Genomic DNA, 17034 nt, shown 5'->3' on the forward strand with positions numbered 1-17034 from the left:
TATTTAGATTTCTTAAAGAAAGGTTTCACCAGTTAGTATGTTTGGAATCTTAGTTTGTGGTACTTTAACAGGTGCAGAAAATGAGATAAACAAAACAATGATTTGATATGCTATTTTCCACTGGCCTTGGTGCTCCTCCTCCATTCCTCTCTCTCTTCAGGTAAGGTGCGTTGGGGGTGTAGTCCATGATACCGGAGCCCTCACCTGGGAGCGAGAGAAGGGCGGGCCCGGAAATATGTTGCACCAGGATAAGCAGAAAGAGGAATGATGTTGAGTTATGAAAAGCAGCTAAATAATGGTTGTGAAAACAACCATGTTAATCTCTGGTTCTTCTTGGTAGGGCTATGTGATTGATGGTTCAGCTATGTGTTATACAGTGCTCAAGGACTGTACTGGCAGACAATGCAGGTAAATGTGTGACTCTTTCTAAATGGTGTGGGTTGTTTATACTCACCTTTTTAAAATTGCTTTTAATGTTTAGTTTAGTCTGATGTGTTTTTAGTGTTTACTATGTGATGTCGTTTTGCTGCTTTTATGTTTTTATTTATGTAAAGTGTCTTTGAGTATCTAGAAAAGCGCTTATAAATAAAATGTATTATTATTATTATTATTATTATTATTATATGCTGCTGTTCATCATGTATTTCATCAGCAAAGTATACTACATCTTTACAAAGAGGGTTCATTAATGGTTTAAGCAGAATGTCCTTTTGGCTTTGCTCTGTGTTTATTAATTTGTTGACTAATGTGGTCTCGATACTAATTAGCAGCAGGTTAAAATATAATGCGACAGTCATTAATTACAGTTGTTGTGCTGATTAATCCAAACATTACTCCTCGCAGGTTCGATGCAGATAGTTGGATCTGAGCAACTTTGGTCCTCTCTCACCAGGATAGCTCATGCTGATTCCAGCAGAGACACAGCCAGAAGAGTTGGGAAATTTTTCAGCCTTTCATCATATGGACAACAAGCCTAGATTTGCCCCAAATTCCCATTAGTAACATTTTGTTTATGTAAGCAAGTGGTTAATAGAGCAGGGCTATGGCTTGTAGAGCTACACTTGGCAGTGGTGTCTGTTTAGATCAGCAGCAGTGATTTATAATCTTCTGTCTGTTGTGCTGTGGTATAGGTAAGCATGGCAACGCAGTGTGACGAGTTACACGACATAACTGAATCTTAGAGGGGGACATACGCACCTATTTCACTCTGTTGTGTCCTTTATGTAGCATAACCCGAGTCTACTAACTTCAGAGTCAACTCAGCATCATGGCCAAGGAAAGTGTTGAATCTGGTACGTCTCTTTTCATCTCTATCCTTTATTTTATATTTTCTTCACCTGCTGCTCGCTGTCTCTGTATTTCACTGTGTTTACTGAGCATTATTCAGAGGCGAGTGGAGTTCAGTGTTTTTGATTTTAAATATTTGTAAGGAAACATACTGTAACATTCATATTTTTTAACCCAAACTATCAGTGTCATATTTACATAGCAGCCTGCATGGGATCTTCTATCTAGATAGACATTTTCTCCTATAGGGAATCATGTTTCTTCAGCAGATGCTATTAGAGTCATTTTTGCCTTCTTGAGGCTCTGAATGGGCGATTCAAGAATCCCTTTGAGATATGGTTAATACGGCAGTACACCACGTACGCTTGCAAATTAATACACATTCACAGAAGCACACACACATCCATCTGTTGTCTGATGTAAATGATACATTAAATCATTTTGTGTAAATGTTCTCTGAGAGCTAAGAGTCAGCCTTTACACGTGTCTGACAGGCCTCACATGGGAGGTGAGAGCAAACAGCCGCCCCTACCACAAACACAAACAGAAGAAATCCTTTCTGTGCTTCCACTGGGGGCGATATGCGGTGAGTCAGTCACGTATGTGCTTCTTTCCCTCCAGATGGTAACTTAACAGCTGTTGACATGCTGATGCATTTAGAAACAGGTTAATGTGTTGTATGTCTTACTTGTGCTTCTCTCTCACTGTCGCCAGGACAATTTGGTATGCAGCTACAAGTACTCCCCCCTGACATTCCTGCCCCTGACATTGTTTGAACAATTCCAGCGAGTGGCCAATCTCTACTTCCTTCTCATGGTGGTGTTGCAGGTCAGATGAAGGCTCTGCTGTTCTCTCTCACTCTGTTCTCTCATGGTTTGAATGTAGTTGAATGTCAGCTTTAGTCTTTCCTGTACCATGTTTACAGTACCTGAAGTGGCATAGCTGAGGGACAAACTATGATTTTCTTTGGCAGTGTTACAGTGTGTTTAGATAACAACTATACATTTTCATTTTGTATTGTATGCAAATCAGGGTGGATGAGCAAAAGTTGTCTTGTGACACACCTTACATAAACTCAGTTGCCAACTTATAAATTCCTGTTCTTCAGTATCTGGTTTTGTCTAGTGTAATCTTGTTTGCATTTTCCAGAGCTTTTATGGTTTTTTTTGATATAGTTATTACTTCTGGAAGCAATTTGTGTGTGCATATTGTTAATATAGTATGTGTGACTGTTTCCTTTTCTTTTTGTATTTATCCATGCTTGTTGTGTACCCATGCTTGCATGTGGTCTCCAGTGTGTCCCTGTCATCTCATCTATACCCTGGTACATCACCATCATCCCACTGCTCTCCGTACTCTCTGCTAGAGGGCTGAAAGACCTTGCCAATGACTTGGTGAGACCACCAATCACTCTGTAGTCCCCCCCACCTCTCTCAACCTGAGGAGAGAGTGGGGGGTGAATATCCCTTAGCAATGAATTCACCCACTCACACACAAATGCATGAGCTTAAACACAAATATACAGCCGGGCTCACACATGCATTTATGTGCCCGACACTTAAGCATGCACAGACTCTTTTCTCTCCTTCATTGTCCTCATTGACTCCTTGTCCTCTCCTCACTGACAAAACCAGTCATCCCAGTAGCATTAATTTTCTCTCCCATCATTAAAGCTTTTCCTTTTAAATGCAGGCGTGATGTTTTGCATGGAGAATTCTCTGGTTAAGTGCATCACTGAGTTACGGTCGTTAACAGCTCTGGGTGAAACGCTTGCTTGACCCCTCTCTATTGACTAATCATTTAGTGGAGGGTGTAAATCTCCCAGCTGGTGTCACTGTAGAGCCCCGTAATGGCGTTTCTCCTTTCTCCTTTCTCCTGTTCAACCTTTCATGGCCACCCTCACTCTCTCTCACACGCTCCTTGTCCATCACTCTTTTTTTCCATCCTTGTCACACTTCTCAAATCTATCTTTTTCTCCTCTCTCGTTCGCTTTTTCGGTCTCTCTCCATCATCTCTGGTCCAGACGAGGAGACGCAGTGACACTGAGATTAACTCCCGACCCTGTGACGTACTCCTCTCCCAGAGGTGAGGACAAAGACTGGCTGATTCTCTCAGGACTCAGTTCTAGTTCCAGGTTGAAACAGCCCTCTAATGAAGCTCTAATGAAGTGTGAATGAGTGAATCCCTAGATGGTCCCTTTGAGCATTAGGGGAGGGTGAAAACATTTTCCACGCCTGTCGAAAGATAAGAACTATGACCAACCCCTTGATGACATCTTCTCCTGTATTCAGACATACTTTTGTTTCAGTCTGTTTCTGAGAATGTGATTTCAGATAATATCCTTTCCCTTGTGGACTAATAGAATACTTAAAAGAATAAGCTGTACACTACCCTCCAAAGTGTAGGAACTGCATTAGAAATGCCATAAAAAAAAAATTAATAGTGCTTTGTTTTTTAGCACTAGTGGATATAATTTTAGTTAATGGCCTGCCCAGACATCTTTTGCTGTACATCATATAGCCTAAAGAGTTTACTTACTGAACTGTGTTCCCGAACGTATCATGACTCAAAATGTAGGTCTGTTCTTCTCTTGTTTTTGATGAAAACAAATATTTTACAGCATTAGAGAACATTAATAACATAGATGTGGTTCTGTGTTTTAAATGCCAATCAATTTGGGAAATTTCAGTCCTATATTTTAAAATTTGATAGTGGATTTTGTTTACATTTGGATGACTGATTGTGAATATGAAATCTGCTAACACATTACTTTTGATCTAAAACAAGTTTTGCATGTATGGTAGCATTGCTAAATAATATGAAATTTCAGTATATGAAAACCATTGATTATTTCTCTCCATATGCTCCCTCCTTGTCTGTCCTCTGTCTCAGTTTCAGCACAATGCAGTGGAAGGATCTGTTTGTGGGAGATGTGCTTCGGATCCACAAAGACCAAGTCATCCCTGTGAGATTTTCAATTTATAAAAAAAGAAATTAACATTGGTATACAAAACTGTGTCTGGTTAGTCGTTGATGTGCAACTAGAATAAGTTTGCATTATGTATACTGTACTATGTATACTAAAGACAAATGTTTTCATAAAGTGGAACATGAGTAGTATAGCAGCAGGCAGCAGCTCCGGTTAGAAATATTTGAATAAATGCTCTGTAGCTGTATTTGTATTTCCATTACCTTTCTACGGAGCCCTCTCTCCTTTAATTTTGTATTTTCTTTCTCTTCCCAGGCTGACATTCTCCTCCTGTGTAGTTCAGAGCCTCACAGTCTGTGTTATGTGGAGACAGCGGATATCGATGGGTAGGAAACATAGTCAATGTCATTGTGTGGAATAATTCTATGAAAATGAATCTTATAATCATATAAATAGTTGTATGTATTAACCTCATGATAATTAGACTAGTAATTGTAGTAGTAGTGGTACATTTATGCAGTGTATTAAATAAGTAAAAACTATTTTGAAAACAAGTACAACATAAAAAATATGAAATTAGTGTAAGATATGTAAAAGTAAAAATAAAAGTAAAAATAGGAAGTTGATGAGAAGTTTTAAGATGTGATTTTAAAGGTGGTATTGATTTTAGACGCCCAATCTCTTCAGGTACAATAGTCTGTAGTTCTGTATCCATGGGGCCTTGACAGTTAAAACCTGGTCACCTTTAAAGGTCTAAAATCATTTATACGCTCTGGGACAGCCAGAGGGGCCCTGCCTGCACGTCTGAGGCTTTATGGTGGCTCATAAAAGGGTAGAATGTGTAGTTGGGATCAGTGAAAGAGTCGTATCAGTTTGTGATTTTGCCTATTTGTTACTAGGTTTAAACACAGTTAGAACCAGTTACACCTTTTAATGAGTCTAACTGTTAGAGGAAAAAAGCTAAAATTTATTTCTCTGAACTAGCAAACAATATGGAAATCTCCTCAGTCTGATTCTCAACCAAAGAAATTAATATTGCATAACTCTTTATAATGCACACCAGCGGCATACTGCCTCAACTTCTCATTATTATTTATTTCATTCTACAACCAAGCCCCCCCTACTCATTATTATTTCTGATGAGTGGATCAACTGTTTTTGTTGTTATAACTTGTAAGTGGTTTGGTCTTTTCTTTGTACAGAGAGACTAACCTCAAGTACCGGCAGGCGCTCAGTGCTACACACAATGAGCTGACCTCTCACCCCACAGAGGAAGCGCTTGCTGCCTTTGATGGTGAATAAATATTTTCTACTAAGAATGTAAATTCAGATGTGCTCATTCTAAAAAAAAGACCAAAAATACAGTACCAACAAGTAAACTTTTAACAGAACTGCACATTTATCCTAAGTACGAACAAGCGTATCCTTTTATGTTACAGGTGTTGTACTCTGCGAGGAGCCCAACAATCGTCTGTACACCTTCAGAGGTCAGCTGCACTGGAGAAGAGAGTGTCTCCTGCTGGATCACGAGCACATCCTCCTGAGGGGAACAGTCCTACGCAACACAGAGTTTGCCTATGGATTGACCATATATACTGGTACTTGTAGAAGAATTTATTCAGTTTAGACAAGGGGATGTCAACATTGATTTCTGTGGAATTTCTATGCCTGCGGGATGTTAGTGAGATGATACCGTTTGTGTTCATAAAATAAGTTCTAGCTGCTGTCAAACTGGTCTGTTGGGTCAAACAATGACACTGAGGCACACAGGATGAAGAGAATCCCTCAAATAAGGCACAAATCCCCATAGAGTTGGATGATAACAGAGATAAAACTATTGCTAAATGTTTTTGTGTCTACCTATCCTCATTTCACCTTCTACTATGGTCTTCACTTGTTTCAATGACAAATTTTATTATGTAGAATACATTATACTGCTAATTATGGACAGTACTTAACTCTTGCAGCTGTGAAAAAAATGTGGGTCTGTTAACGTCTGGCAGATTACAGGCTCCTCCTGTCTTTTAAGTGATCATTGATCGGATATTACTGGACCAGGCGGAGGTGTCATGGATCTCATTGTTATGACCCTTTCAGTTCTGGTAAAGCAGATCAATAGATCAAATTCTTCCAGAGATGGGTTTTATACTATTCATCAGAGGCTGTCTATTGGTGTGACCCCAGTTCAGCCTGATTATAACTCCAACCCTCCTGACACACATTTGATACATCCTACATTGAATTATGCATCATCAAGGTTGACATATTGTTGTAGTCAGACTAAGATACAGCACACATTCCCAGTATTTGTCATTTTCACACATGCAGCCCAAAGTCCTTCAGCAGTCTATGTGAGAATGAGACAACATCACTGGAAAACATAATGTGATACTTTATTGATCCCTGCAAGGGAAATTCTCTCTTCCCACTGACCTCTCGGCAGTGGGGTCAGACACCCCCGGAACTGGTAGAGATTCAGCATCTTGCTCAAGGGCACGTCAGCAGATACTCACTGACACAAGGGCTTGAACTTTCACCTTCTGGCTGCAGGATGGACTCCCAACTTTGCTTGGCCAGGCCACTGCAGCAATAGCATTTAACAGTTGTCTGTTTTGTACCAGGCGCGGACACTAAGATCCTGAGGAACTGTGGGAAACTGAGAGTGAAGAGGACTCAAACAGAAAAAGTTTTCAACAGATTGGTGATGGGGGTGAGTGAGTAAAGGGCAGGGGGATGAGAAGTGTGACGCATCTCGTGGAGTTATTATAAACTTTGTGTGTCTATATTCTGGATCGCTAGATAGTCCTGTCCGTGCTACTGGCAGCTCTGCTCCTTGCCATCGGCAGCGGCGTGTTTTCGAGTTGGGTCATGAGCAACACAGGGGTTCTGTCTGCTCTGGTGGTTAACGGCAACCCCGCCTACACAGGGTTCCTCATCTTCTGGAGCTACATCATCCTGCTCAGCCCGGCCATGCCTATAGCTCTCTACATCACGTTAGTTCCATCTACAACACTGCATTCATTTAAGGCAAATACGCCTGTGTTTGTGTGTATATACGGTCTTACTGTGTATTTGTCATTTATGTCTGTGTGTCCACAGGTTTGAGCTGATCCACACGGTCCACAGCCTGTTTATTGGCTGGGATATGGAGATGTATTGGCAGCCTGCAGACAGACCGGCCCAGGCCAGGAATACCTCAATGAGTGAGGAGCTCGGCCAAGTGGGATACCTGCTGAGTGACAAAACTGGGACACTAACCCAGAACCGTCTGCTCTTCAGACAATGCTGCATAGCTGGGGAGATCTACGGTAACAATAAACTGAAACCATCTCTAATTTTCTATATTAAAAAACATTTCTTTGTTTAGGAAAACGCCAAATCCTTCTAACAGCTTTACAGGTAGATGGAAATTGATTTTGAACAACCTCCTCCTCTGTCCAGTCCAACAAATAAAATTGCCCTTTTATCCAGTTTTCTTTATTTTACCTCAGGTTCCACTTTGAACAGGATGTACATCAATACAACATGACCTCAAAATGCATCTTTACAGGACTTTAAACAATGTTATTTGTCATAAATGTTAATATGTCAGGATGTAGTCTTGTTAACTATAAAGTTAAGATAAATATTATAATTATTTGTCTTCCTGTTTTGGTAAAATCTTCTAATTATAACTACATCAACAGGCCATTATTAATCAGATGACCTTACACAATTCAGTAGAAAGAAGTGTTATAAACAGCAAAGTAAATTGCTTCCTTAAATATTAATTTATGTAACAGAGTTTGATAATTACCAGAGAGCAAAGTTTCCTCGCTGGATTACAGAGGAACACAGATCCCTCTGGGGAGGCGACCTCAAATGTACCTTGGATGAGACAACAAGAGACACTTAACATGCTCATATCCAACAGCCAGCAGTCCATCTACTAAATATTTAACACCAGGTCTGCCCACTGAAGACAAACTGTAATTGAAACCTTGTTAGAATCACATCAACCATATGTTGTATGTCTGAGTCACTTCCTGCTTCAGTCCACGTCTGTTTTCTCTCTTTCATTCTAAATTTTACTTGTGCATACGGTATACAAATCATGTATTATACTTCACACATGTATTATACTTCACACATGCTTTTGAAAGTCATTAACTATGATATTTTTCTCTTCTTTTACAGGTGATGCATCGGTCCTGGCAGAGGACACAGAGGTGCCTTATAATTACAATCAAATCTGCATCTTTGTACTGTGTTTTGTTCTTTCTTTAGCTCTTCATTGCATGTTTGTAACTTAAATCAAAGGTATTCTCTAATCTTCCTTCAGGGTTAATGTTTTCTTGCCTATGTGCCTGTTTTTATGTCATAAGTTCTGCTGCCATTAACATAACACTCCCCTCCACAGTTGCAGCACTGTGAAATGTCAGTGCTCAGTAACATCTTTTTCCCTGTATGTGTGCAGCCAATGGACTTAAGCTGGAATCCATTCTCCTGTGGTGGTCTTTTCATGTCGGCTACCAGCCTGGTGGAGAAGCTCAGAGGACAGCAGTGTCCACTCAGCAGACAGTTCCTCACAGCGCTGGCTTTATGTCACACTGTCATGGCAGAATGGAAGGAAGGTTGTGTCTTTGTGTGTGTTTGTGTTGTATCTTTGTGATTCAGATCAAAGTAGTTCACAAGTTGTTAAACATCTGGTTATACTTGAGAGAGCACTGATTTCTTTTGATGGAATCTCAATGGGGGATTTATATTTCCACTGTGTTTTTGTATTACACTGATTGACCTGATGGGGGTGCTACAATTAAAAGTCAAATAATCTACATATGTAATTTCAGACATTACTCGTCTAATATTGATAAAACTTGAGAGGGTGGTGCATTTTTGTCAGAGTTGTTCTCCAGCCCCTAAATCACTAGTCTGAGTCTGATATAAACATGTATAGATACAGTTTCCTAACTGGCACAATGAAGATTGTTTACCTCTACCTTGTGCGTTGACCACATTCCTCCAGAGGCTCCCGTGTACCAGGCAGCGTCCCCAGATGAGGAAGCTCTAGTTGGTGCAGCCAGGGAGCTGGGCTGGGTCTTTCTTTCTAGAACAAGAGACTTTATCGTTGTCTCAGAGCTGGGCGTTACTCGCCAATATCAACTGCTGGCACTGCTGGACTTCACCAGCCAGAGAAGATGCATGTCTGTACTTGGTGAGAGTAGCCCTCTAAATACAATCTTATAATCTCTTGTAATCTTTTGCACTTACTTCACCCTTTTTGCACTTTTGCCAAGTTCTCCCATGTCCGCTTCTTTTCTGGATAAATTATCCATACTGGTTTTGTTTTTTCTTTCAGTGCGGGAGCCGGAGGGTGGGTTAAAGCTGTACTGTAAAGGGGCGGACATAGTGATCCTAGAGAGACTGCAGAAGGACTGTCCATATCAGGAAAGGATTGAAAGATCCTTGGAGGTGAACTGGAGTTTCTACTGAACCATTAGTATTTGCTGTTATTAAGCCTACTTTTTATATAACACTCTGTTAGTGTCCCTTTGTTTCAATTTCTGTATGAGGCAGCACAAACTCAAGCATAACTTCTGTTCACTATTCCTTTGCTGTCTTTTGGGTTGTGATAAACTAACAAGACTAAGAGTCTACAGCCGAAGCATTGAACTAAATGCTAACATCAGCATGCTAACATGCTCACAATGACAATGCTAACATGCTCATAATGACAATGCTAACATGCTGATGTTAAGCAGGTATAATGTTTCCCATGTTCACCATCTTAGCTTAGTGTGTTAGCATACTAACATTTGATAATCAGCACCAAACACTAACAGCCTTGGGAATTTCAAAGAAAACCAAAGAATTGGACAGATTGAAATTCTCAGGGAGACATTGTACCAAATTTCTTGGCAATCCATCAAGACATTTAACTTCAAACACAAATGTCAACTTCATGATGGTGCTAGAGGTCATGGCGTACCCAAACTGAACCGGAAGTTGTTCTGGTCCACCTTCTTGAAGACCATCCCAAAGCTCTTATTTCTGCTCCGAGGAGCCACGAACGAGGATACAAGAAAGCAGCCTTCATAAGTCTTTTCATGCCGACACACCCCCTCATCGGATATCAGTTAATGATTAGAAGCTGCAGCTGATCAGACTCACACAGCTTCACAATGCTTATTAGTGTGCCTGGAAAGCACACTACTATTATCCACCATACTTGATATTCTTATTATTTTTTTTTTTCGGTTGAGTACTCCTCCCACAGTTTTGGTCGCACGTACACAAAAAGGTACCACGACGTGCGGGTCGGTGGGGACATTAGTTCTATGACTTTTTTAAGCGTTTCACCAAAAACAGTTTGCCGATAACTCGCCAAAAACCAGGCCAAAAAAATTAATGGGTGTGTATTGGTAGAATGCCCAACTGCTAAAAATTGGTCTTCTGGACCTGGTCGCCTAGCAACCAAAGCCTGCAGCTCACAAGCTTGACTGTGAACAGGCATTACTCTCCAGTATCGTTTTTCGGTCGACTACTCCTCCCGCAGTTTTGGTCGCACATACATAAAAAAGGTATCAAGACGTGCGGCTTGGCTGGGACATTAGTGCTGTGACTTCTCTAAGCGTTTCACCAAACAGTTTGCCGAAAAATCGCCAAAAACCATGCCAAAAAAATTAATGGGTGTGTATTGGTGGAATGCTCCCAACTAGAGTGTGTGACATTATCACTAGAGTGTAGAGAGAGAGAAATATTTGCCGAAAAATTCATTTGTAAACTGCTCTCAAGGCCACAAATGTCACTGTACAGAAATAATTTATAGATAGAAACGTAGGTAAATCCGTTGGGGTCGCAGTGATAACACTGCTGAAGCTGTCAGACAAATAGTTTTGTCGGGAAACGCACTGATGCGCCAACAACACCCTCTCACAGCCCCATCTAATCCTATGTTAATTGGAGAGGAGAAATGTTTAAAGGAGCTCGTTGAACCTCTTCTTCCTCGATCTCCCGAGGTCACATTTTTTAACTTTAGCCACTGAAACTCGGCAGTCCTATGGTCAACAAGATGACGATGCTAGCAGTCTTTTCCGTTTTCATTTCGGTTGTTTTTTGGTCAGACCTGGCCAATGGTTCGAGGGGGTTCATTTTGGGATTTTCTGTCTCTCTCAGGAGTTAGAGACAGAGAGAAAGCGCGCAGCTGCTGTGGCCTCCCCTGGTTGCCACGACAACCAAAACCTTCCTCTCACATACACATACACGCACACACATAGCTAGCTACAGAGGAGTGTTTAAGGTATTTATAAGGTAGCGCTAGCTAGATAGCATGCTAGAGAGTATGACATGGTATTCATATATGGGCCAGAGTCAGGCACACTCAAAATGTCTTTAGGAATTTTCTAGTTATGGAAACAATTAAAGTCAGAGAGCGTAGGAGAGTCTTTCCATTCATTTCCATTCAGTCATATATGAGGCTGTTAATTCCTGAGCGCCTGGTTTATTATGAGTTTCATAATTTAAATTTTTTCTAAAACATTTTGCCTGATAAATAATTTCCAATGTTCAAAAGACACCACAATCATATTCTGGGTTATTCAGTAATGATGTCATAATCTGAATATCAGTAAATATAGCTTCAAATAATGAACAAATATAAACGCATCAAATATAAAAATGGTTCATGTGTGTCTGAGCAGGACACAGTATGAATACAGAATGCAGGTTTTTATTTAGCCTGCTGCACATGTGCAGACACAAACCCCATCAAAAGTCTGTACTGCTGTTAAAGCTGACTGACAGCTGATCCAGCTTTGATTAGCTGCCGCTGTCATCAGAAACGGGAATCGCTTCAGAAGAAAGGACGTTTCATGTCTCTAAAAACATATTTCCTCATTTCTTCTCTCCTTGCATGGTTTCCTTGGGAAAGACGTAAGTGGGGGTAACGTGGATGCAATTAAGAGACTTGCGGTGCATCCCTTGATGAATGATAAATAGAGTTTCGAAGAAAGGATGAGACCCACCAATAAAGTCCTGCTGAGATATGCCTGTCAAGACTGAAGTGTTTATCTCATGTTTTCTCTGTCAATTCTTCACTTCTGCCTGAATGATCGCTCAGTAAATAATGTGCAGCCTTTCAAATAATGTGTTAACTTATTTTCTGTCAGTTGTTTGCCCAGGCCTGTCTGAGGACTCTGTGTGTTGCGGTTCGATCTGTTCCTGAGGCATCATGGGAGCAGTGGAGTAAAACTCTGGCCCAGTCTGCTGCCATGGCGACCTGTGACCGTGACGTATTGCTGGAAAAGTTATATGATCAGATGGAGAGAGACCTGCAGGTGGGCTCTTCCTCAATGTGATTTTTACATGTTTATTGCCATTCCTTTATTTAAATTGGTATAGCTGACAATTGACAACGTATCACCAATACAGACAACCCTTTGGTTAGTGCTTAATAGTTAGTGCCTTTTACTTTTCCCTAAATCAAGTTTCATATATGTGGAGCATAAAGTAGTAGTAGTAGTAGTTCACTCGTAAAAATAAAATTTTAATTTTCATGTTCTGTAGCTCCTGGGGGTGACAGCAATAGAGGACCGGCTTCAAGAGGGCGTTCCTGAGACTATTGCTCTACTCAAACAGGCTGGGCTTAAAGTATGGGTACTGACAGGAGACAAAAAAGGTATTGTGACATATTGTACCAGGCGATGGGAACGGCGCCATTTTAATGCTGTACTGTTTCCACATGAAAACAAAGCCTCATTGTATTCTTTCTTTCCTGCTCCATCTTTCTCTGTCCTGGAAGAGACTGCAGTGAATATTGGATATTCTTGCAAACTGCTGGATCCTGATACCAGATTACTGGAATGGCATGAGCTGAGGTTAGCAATGATAAAAATACATACACACACACACACACACACACACACACACACACACACACACACACACACACACACACACACACACACACACACACATCATCTCATTGATCTTTGTGTGTTTGCCCCTGCAGAGAGATACTCCAGTCCCCAGACCCAGGGGTCAGTTTCTTCAAGGCCAGACAGACAGAGCTGTGGGCTGTCGACAAAGGGAGGGATGGAGAAAAGACTGCTGTGGTCCTCACTGGACCTGAGCTGGTAAACTGGACATACAGGAAATAGATTACTCATTTGGTTTTCAAATGGCCAAATAGCTGTGGTCATATAGTTTGAACACGACTCTGTATCATGAAACACTGTATTGTTAATGTCAGAGAATGGGATAGGATAGTGGAAAGTGGAAATGAGGTGATGCTGTAAACATAACTCTGACAATAAGTGATGGCAAACTTGTTAGCAAACATATCTAGCAGATAAGGAGCCACATTAGCTTTCATTTGGAGTCATGTTTGTGGCTACCTGAGTCCAGTATTCACTCTTCTTTTAGCTCTAACTCTGGTCTCTACTAACCTTTAGCTAGCTCAACTATATTCAGCAGCTAGTCTTTAACTGTGTCTGTCTGCTGTTCGTGGCTGAACAAGTAGTATGCAGTGTGTTTTTGCTCCAGATGTTCAGTCCAGTTTTCTGCATCTGAAAATAATGCTGATGACAGTAGTGAGACTGAACCGGGCTATAAAACCATAACAGTGAGTTCCGTCGATCTGAGGGCAACTACAGAGTGGGTTGATTGTCTGTGGATTCGTCTCTACAAACAACCCCCTTCATATTACAGAGTCAACTGACCCGTTAATGTAAACATATGGATATGTCAGCTTTATAAATATACACTGGTAGAACTAAAATGCCTTAAAACAAGATTTGTTCTTTGAGATGTCAAAGCTGTCAGAAACTGAAAAGCAAAGGTCCATTAGAGACTAGGACCATTTTATATCAATATTGGTGTTTGATGGTGTTTTACTCCAGGCAGAGTTTGACCAGAGACCAGAATGGGGGGCCACGTTCATGAGCCTGGCAGAACAGTGTCAGTCGGTCCTATGCTGTCGTGTTACACCTGGACAGAAGGCTGACATTGTCACGTTGGTCAGGAAACACACCAGCTCAGTCACCATGTCCATTGGGGACGGTGCCAATGACGTAAACATGATCAAGAGTAAGTCGGGTTAAATAAAAAGATGGTAGAATGTGTGTTTGTAGCTTTAAATTGTAGACAGATGCTGCCTATCAGTATAGTCTGTTTGTGTCCTCTTGTTTTTGCATTTTCTTCCTCTATTTTGATCCATGTATTTTCTTACTGTTATCTTTCCCCAACACCAGCTGCTCATGTTGGTGTGGGAATAGCAGGAGTGGAGGGAGGTCAGGCAGTGCAGAATGCAGACTTTGCGTTGTCCCAGTTCAGATTTCTGCAGAGGCTGCTGTTGGTCCATGGGCGCTGGTCCTACAGGCGCATTTCCCTCTTCTTGCGCTACTTCCTGTTTAAGACCTGTGGTTTTGCACTAGTGCACATATGGTTTGGTATCTTCAACGGCTGCAGTGCTCAGGTTAGACGTGGATGAAATTCAATGAAGACTTCATTAAGTGAGGTTAAAATCCTGCATTTATTCCACTCTTTATTTCTCTCTTACAGTCTCTGTATGAGACATGGTTCATCGCTCTCTACACTGTCTTCTACACAGCGACCCCAATTATGCTTGTGGCCTTCTTTGAACAGGTGAGATGAATGTTTTTATGAACTCAAGAATCATATTTTGATATCTGATCATCAGCACTCACATCAGTTCATTTTCAATAACATATTTAAGTTTAGTTTGAGTCATAATGCTTCACTCTGCCGCATTTTGTTTTAGGACGTGAGTGCAGAAAGCAGCCTGAAATGGCCGGAGCTGTACAAGTCTGGGCAGAGACAGGAGCTCTCCAGCCCTCTCATGCTGTCCTTGTCGCTCCTGTATGCTGTCTATGCATCGCTTGTTCTGTTCTTCATTCCGTTTGGAGTCTTCTACGACACAGCCGTTGACTACCAGACCATGGCAGTCACTGTCGCCATGGCAGCCACGTTCACTGCCACCATTGAGGTCAGGAACACACTTTTCAAAAGTGAACTACATAAACTTGCGGTCGCAAATCAAACACAAATGTTATGAAAATGAACTATTCAAATCTTGTTTATTTAGAAATGATGGAAGCTGCTTGTACAAACTACAGATAGAGTAGCTAAGCATGAGGCAAATTATGATCATGATTATTGTTATTTAATTGTTATTAATGATCAGTGGCTTCGTTCAGAAAATTCTCCTCTGATTGTTTCTGTTTGTCTTTTAGATTGTGCTGGTGACCAGATACTGGACAAAGTTCAATATAGCATCTGTGTGTGTCTCTGTGGTGCTTTTCTTCATCTGTACCAGGATCACCCACAACCCCCGCCTGTTTCAGAAATCACCTCAAGACTATTTATTTCTTGGTACACTTACTCATCTCAGTGCTTGGCACTTCATTCCTGTCACTTGAGTTATGTTGCTCCTGGCTGTGACCATTTCAACATCCATTTGATTCACATGGAGACATATTATATCAAACAACTGTAGACAAAAACATACAACCAAACATGCACAAGAACATTTCTGTTGATCTGATTGTGTCACAAACCCCCGTGAACAGGTTTGATTGCTCTGCGTGTGTGTTTTCCATCAGGTGTTTCTGATAAGGCCTTTGTCGATCCACTTGTGTGGCTCACAGCTCTGCTCACTGCTTGGATGGCCGTTTTGCCCTCAGTGACTGCTCTTGCTCTCAATGTCATCCTCACCGTCCATGACAAACACAAGGTGAGACAAAATAAAATACCATTGACAGAGTAAGCAAAAGAAGTGGAATATCAATTTACAAAGGAATAGTTCAAAAATAAAAATGTTGCACTCCCCTGGATGTTAGTGAAAAAAACAACAGTTGAAATTAACCAAACACAGAGAGTTAGCTCCTGTACGTCCATCTCAACCTTTTTTTCTATTAAATATACTATTGAAGACTTCCATAAAATGTCTCCAGATAATCTGCAGCAGCCTCACGTTGGTGTTTTACAGAAAAGGTTGTATGATAACCTCATTGTTTTTCTCAATGATGATTCTCAAGTTATGTACATCCTACTGGGTTCTGACAGTAAATTTGCTCACTGCTGATGACAAAAACCTAAACCAATACTGATACTGAATTTGGTTGCTGTTTTATGTTATTTTGGAAGCTGACCTAGTTTACCAACCCTATATTTTTTTAAATATCAGATGGGGTGAGTTGTTTACGGTTCACAAAGTTATTTAGGTTTAATTTCTCTAAAACCAAAAGCATGAACTGTTGTGATGGCAAGTGGTCACTGACCTCACTCTCATGTGGCTTTGATGCAGGTCCACAGTGCATCCCATCAGCCAGTGGAGCTGAGGTCAAAGCTGAGAAGAGGAACTTCTCTTCGGCGTTCCTCTTACGCGCTCTCTCAGGGAGCCGGGCCTGGACGCTTCATCACTTCAGGGACCTGCAGCCGTAGCACAGCGCCGCCGGTGGATGAGAAGATGACTTCAAATAATAACCCCACTGACTCACAAGGCCAAATTAACATGAAGGACAATAGTGATGCACCAAACGGTACACAATAATGACTGAACTAGGTTTTGATATGGGGAAGTATGTGATCCTATAGATTGTTACTGCAGCATAGAACTGAAAAGATGATCTGTATTTAAAATTACTACTACTTTTTGTGGCCAGTTCTTAGTAGAGCCAACACTGATCTTTTGTATTGCTACTATTTTCCAATAAATTATATAATGTACAAAATACATTATGTTCTGTAAATCTCTTTTATTATTTTTACATAGACAGTTTACCTCTGCATGAATATCTCTGATCTTTGTTGTTTGAGCC

The 17034-nt window shown here is 40.9% G+C and overlaps 1 protein-coding gene across 6 annotated transcripts; it reads left to right on the forward strand.

Annotated features, from left to right (window-relative positions):
• The first annotated feature begins 209 nt into the window (after positions 1 to 209).
• atp8b3 (ATPase phospholipid transporting 8B3) lies at positions 210 to 16949 on the forward strand. 6 transcript variants are annotated; one of them, XM_051375500.1, is made up of 29 exons: positions 210 to 408; positions 844 to 1130; positions 1228 to 1292; positions 1782 to 1873; positions 2002 to 2115; positions 2583 to 2681; positions 3311 to 3372; positions 4180 to 4252; positions 4532 to 4602; positions 5419 to 5510; positions 5656 to 5814; positions 6838 to 6926; positions 7016 to 7209; positions 7316 to 7524; positions 8393 to 8424; positions 8673 to 8829; positions 9222 to 9410; positions 9555 to 9667; positions 12364 to 12531; positions 12761 to 12872; positions 12996 to 13071; positions 13206 to 13329; positions 14095 to 14281; positions 14446 to 14669; positions 14756 to 14839; positions 14976 to 15200; positions 15448 to 15586; positions 15817 to 15947; positions 16521 to 16949. In XM_051375500.1, exons 3-29 carry the CDS (start codon positions 1268 to 1270, stop codon positions 16764 to 16766), a joined length of 3486 nt encoding a protein of 1161 aa, XP_051231460.1. In that variant the 5' UTR covers positions 210 to 408; positions 844 to 1130; positions 1228 to 1267; the 3' UTR covers positions 16767 to 16949. The 6 variants fall into 6 exon arrangements, with proteins under 6 accessions (XP_051231460.1, XP_051231462.1, XP_051231461.1 ...); XM_051375502.1 differs by having other exon boundaries at positions 844 to 1014; XM_051375501.1 differs by having other exon boundaries at positions 844 to 935; positions 1227 to 1292.
• Positions 16950 to 17034: the final 85 nt, after the last annotated feature.

This window comes from Dicentrarchus labrax, unplaced genomic scaffold, assembly GCF_905237075.1.
Source record: "Dicentrarchus labrax unplaced genomic scaffold, dlabrax2021, whole genome shotgun sequence".
Lineage (NCBI taxonomy): Eukaryota > Metazoa > Chordata > Actinopteri > Moronidae > Dicentrarchus > Dicentrarchus labrax.

Excerpts from the sequence above, each read along its gene's own strand:
- atp8b3 (XM_051375500.1), top strand. The coding sequence starts at position 1,268 with ATGGCCAAGGAAAGTGTTGAATCTG. Across the intron at positions 2,682-3,310 it reads AAGACCTTGCCAATGACTTG|ACGAGGAGACGCAGTGACAC; the intron begins GTGAGACCACCA and ends TCTCTGGTCCAG. Across the intron at positions 14,670-14,755 it reads TCAACGGCTGCAGTGCTCAG|TCTCTGTATGAGACATGGTT; the intron begins GTTAGACGTGGA and ends TCTCTCTTACAG.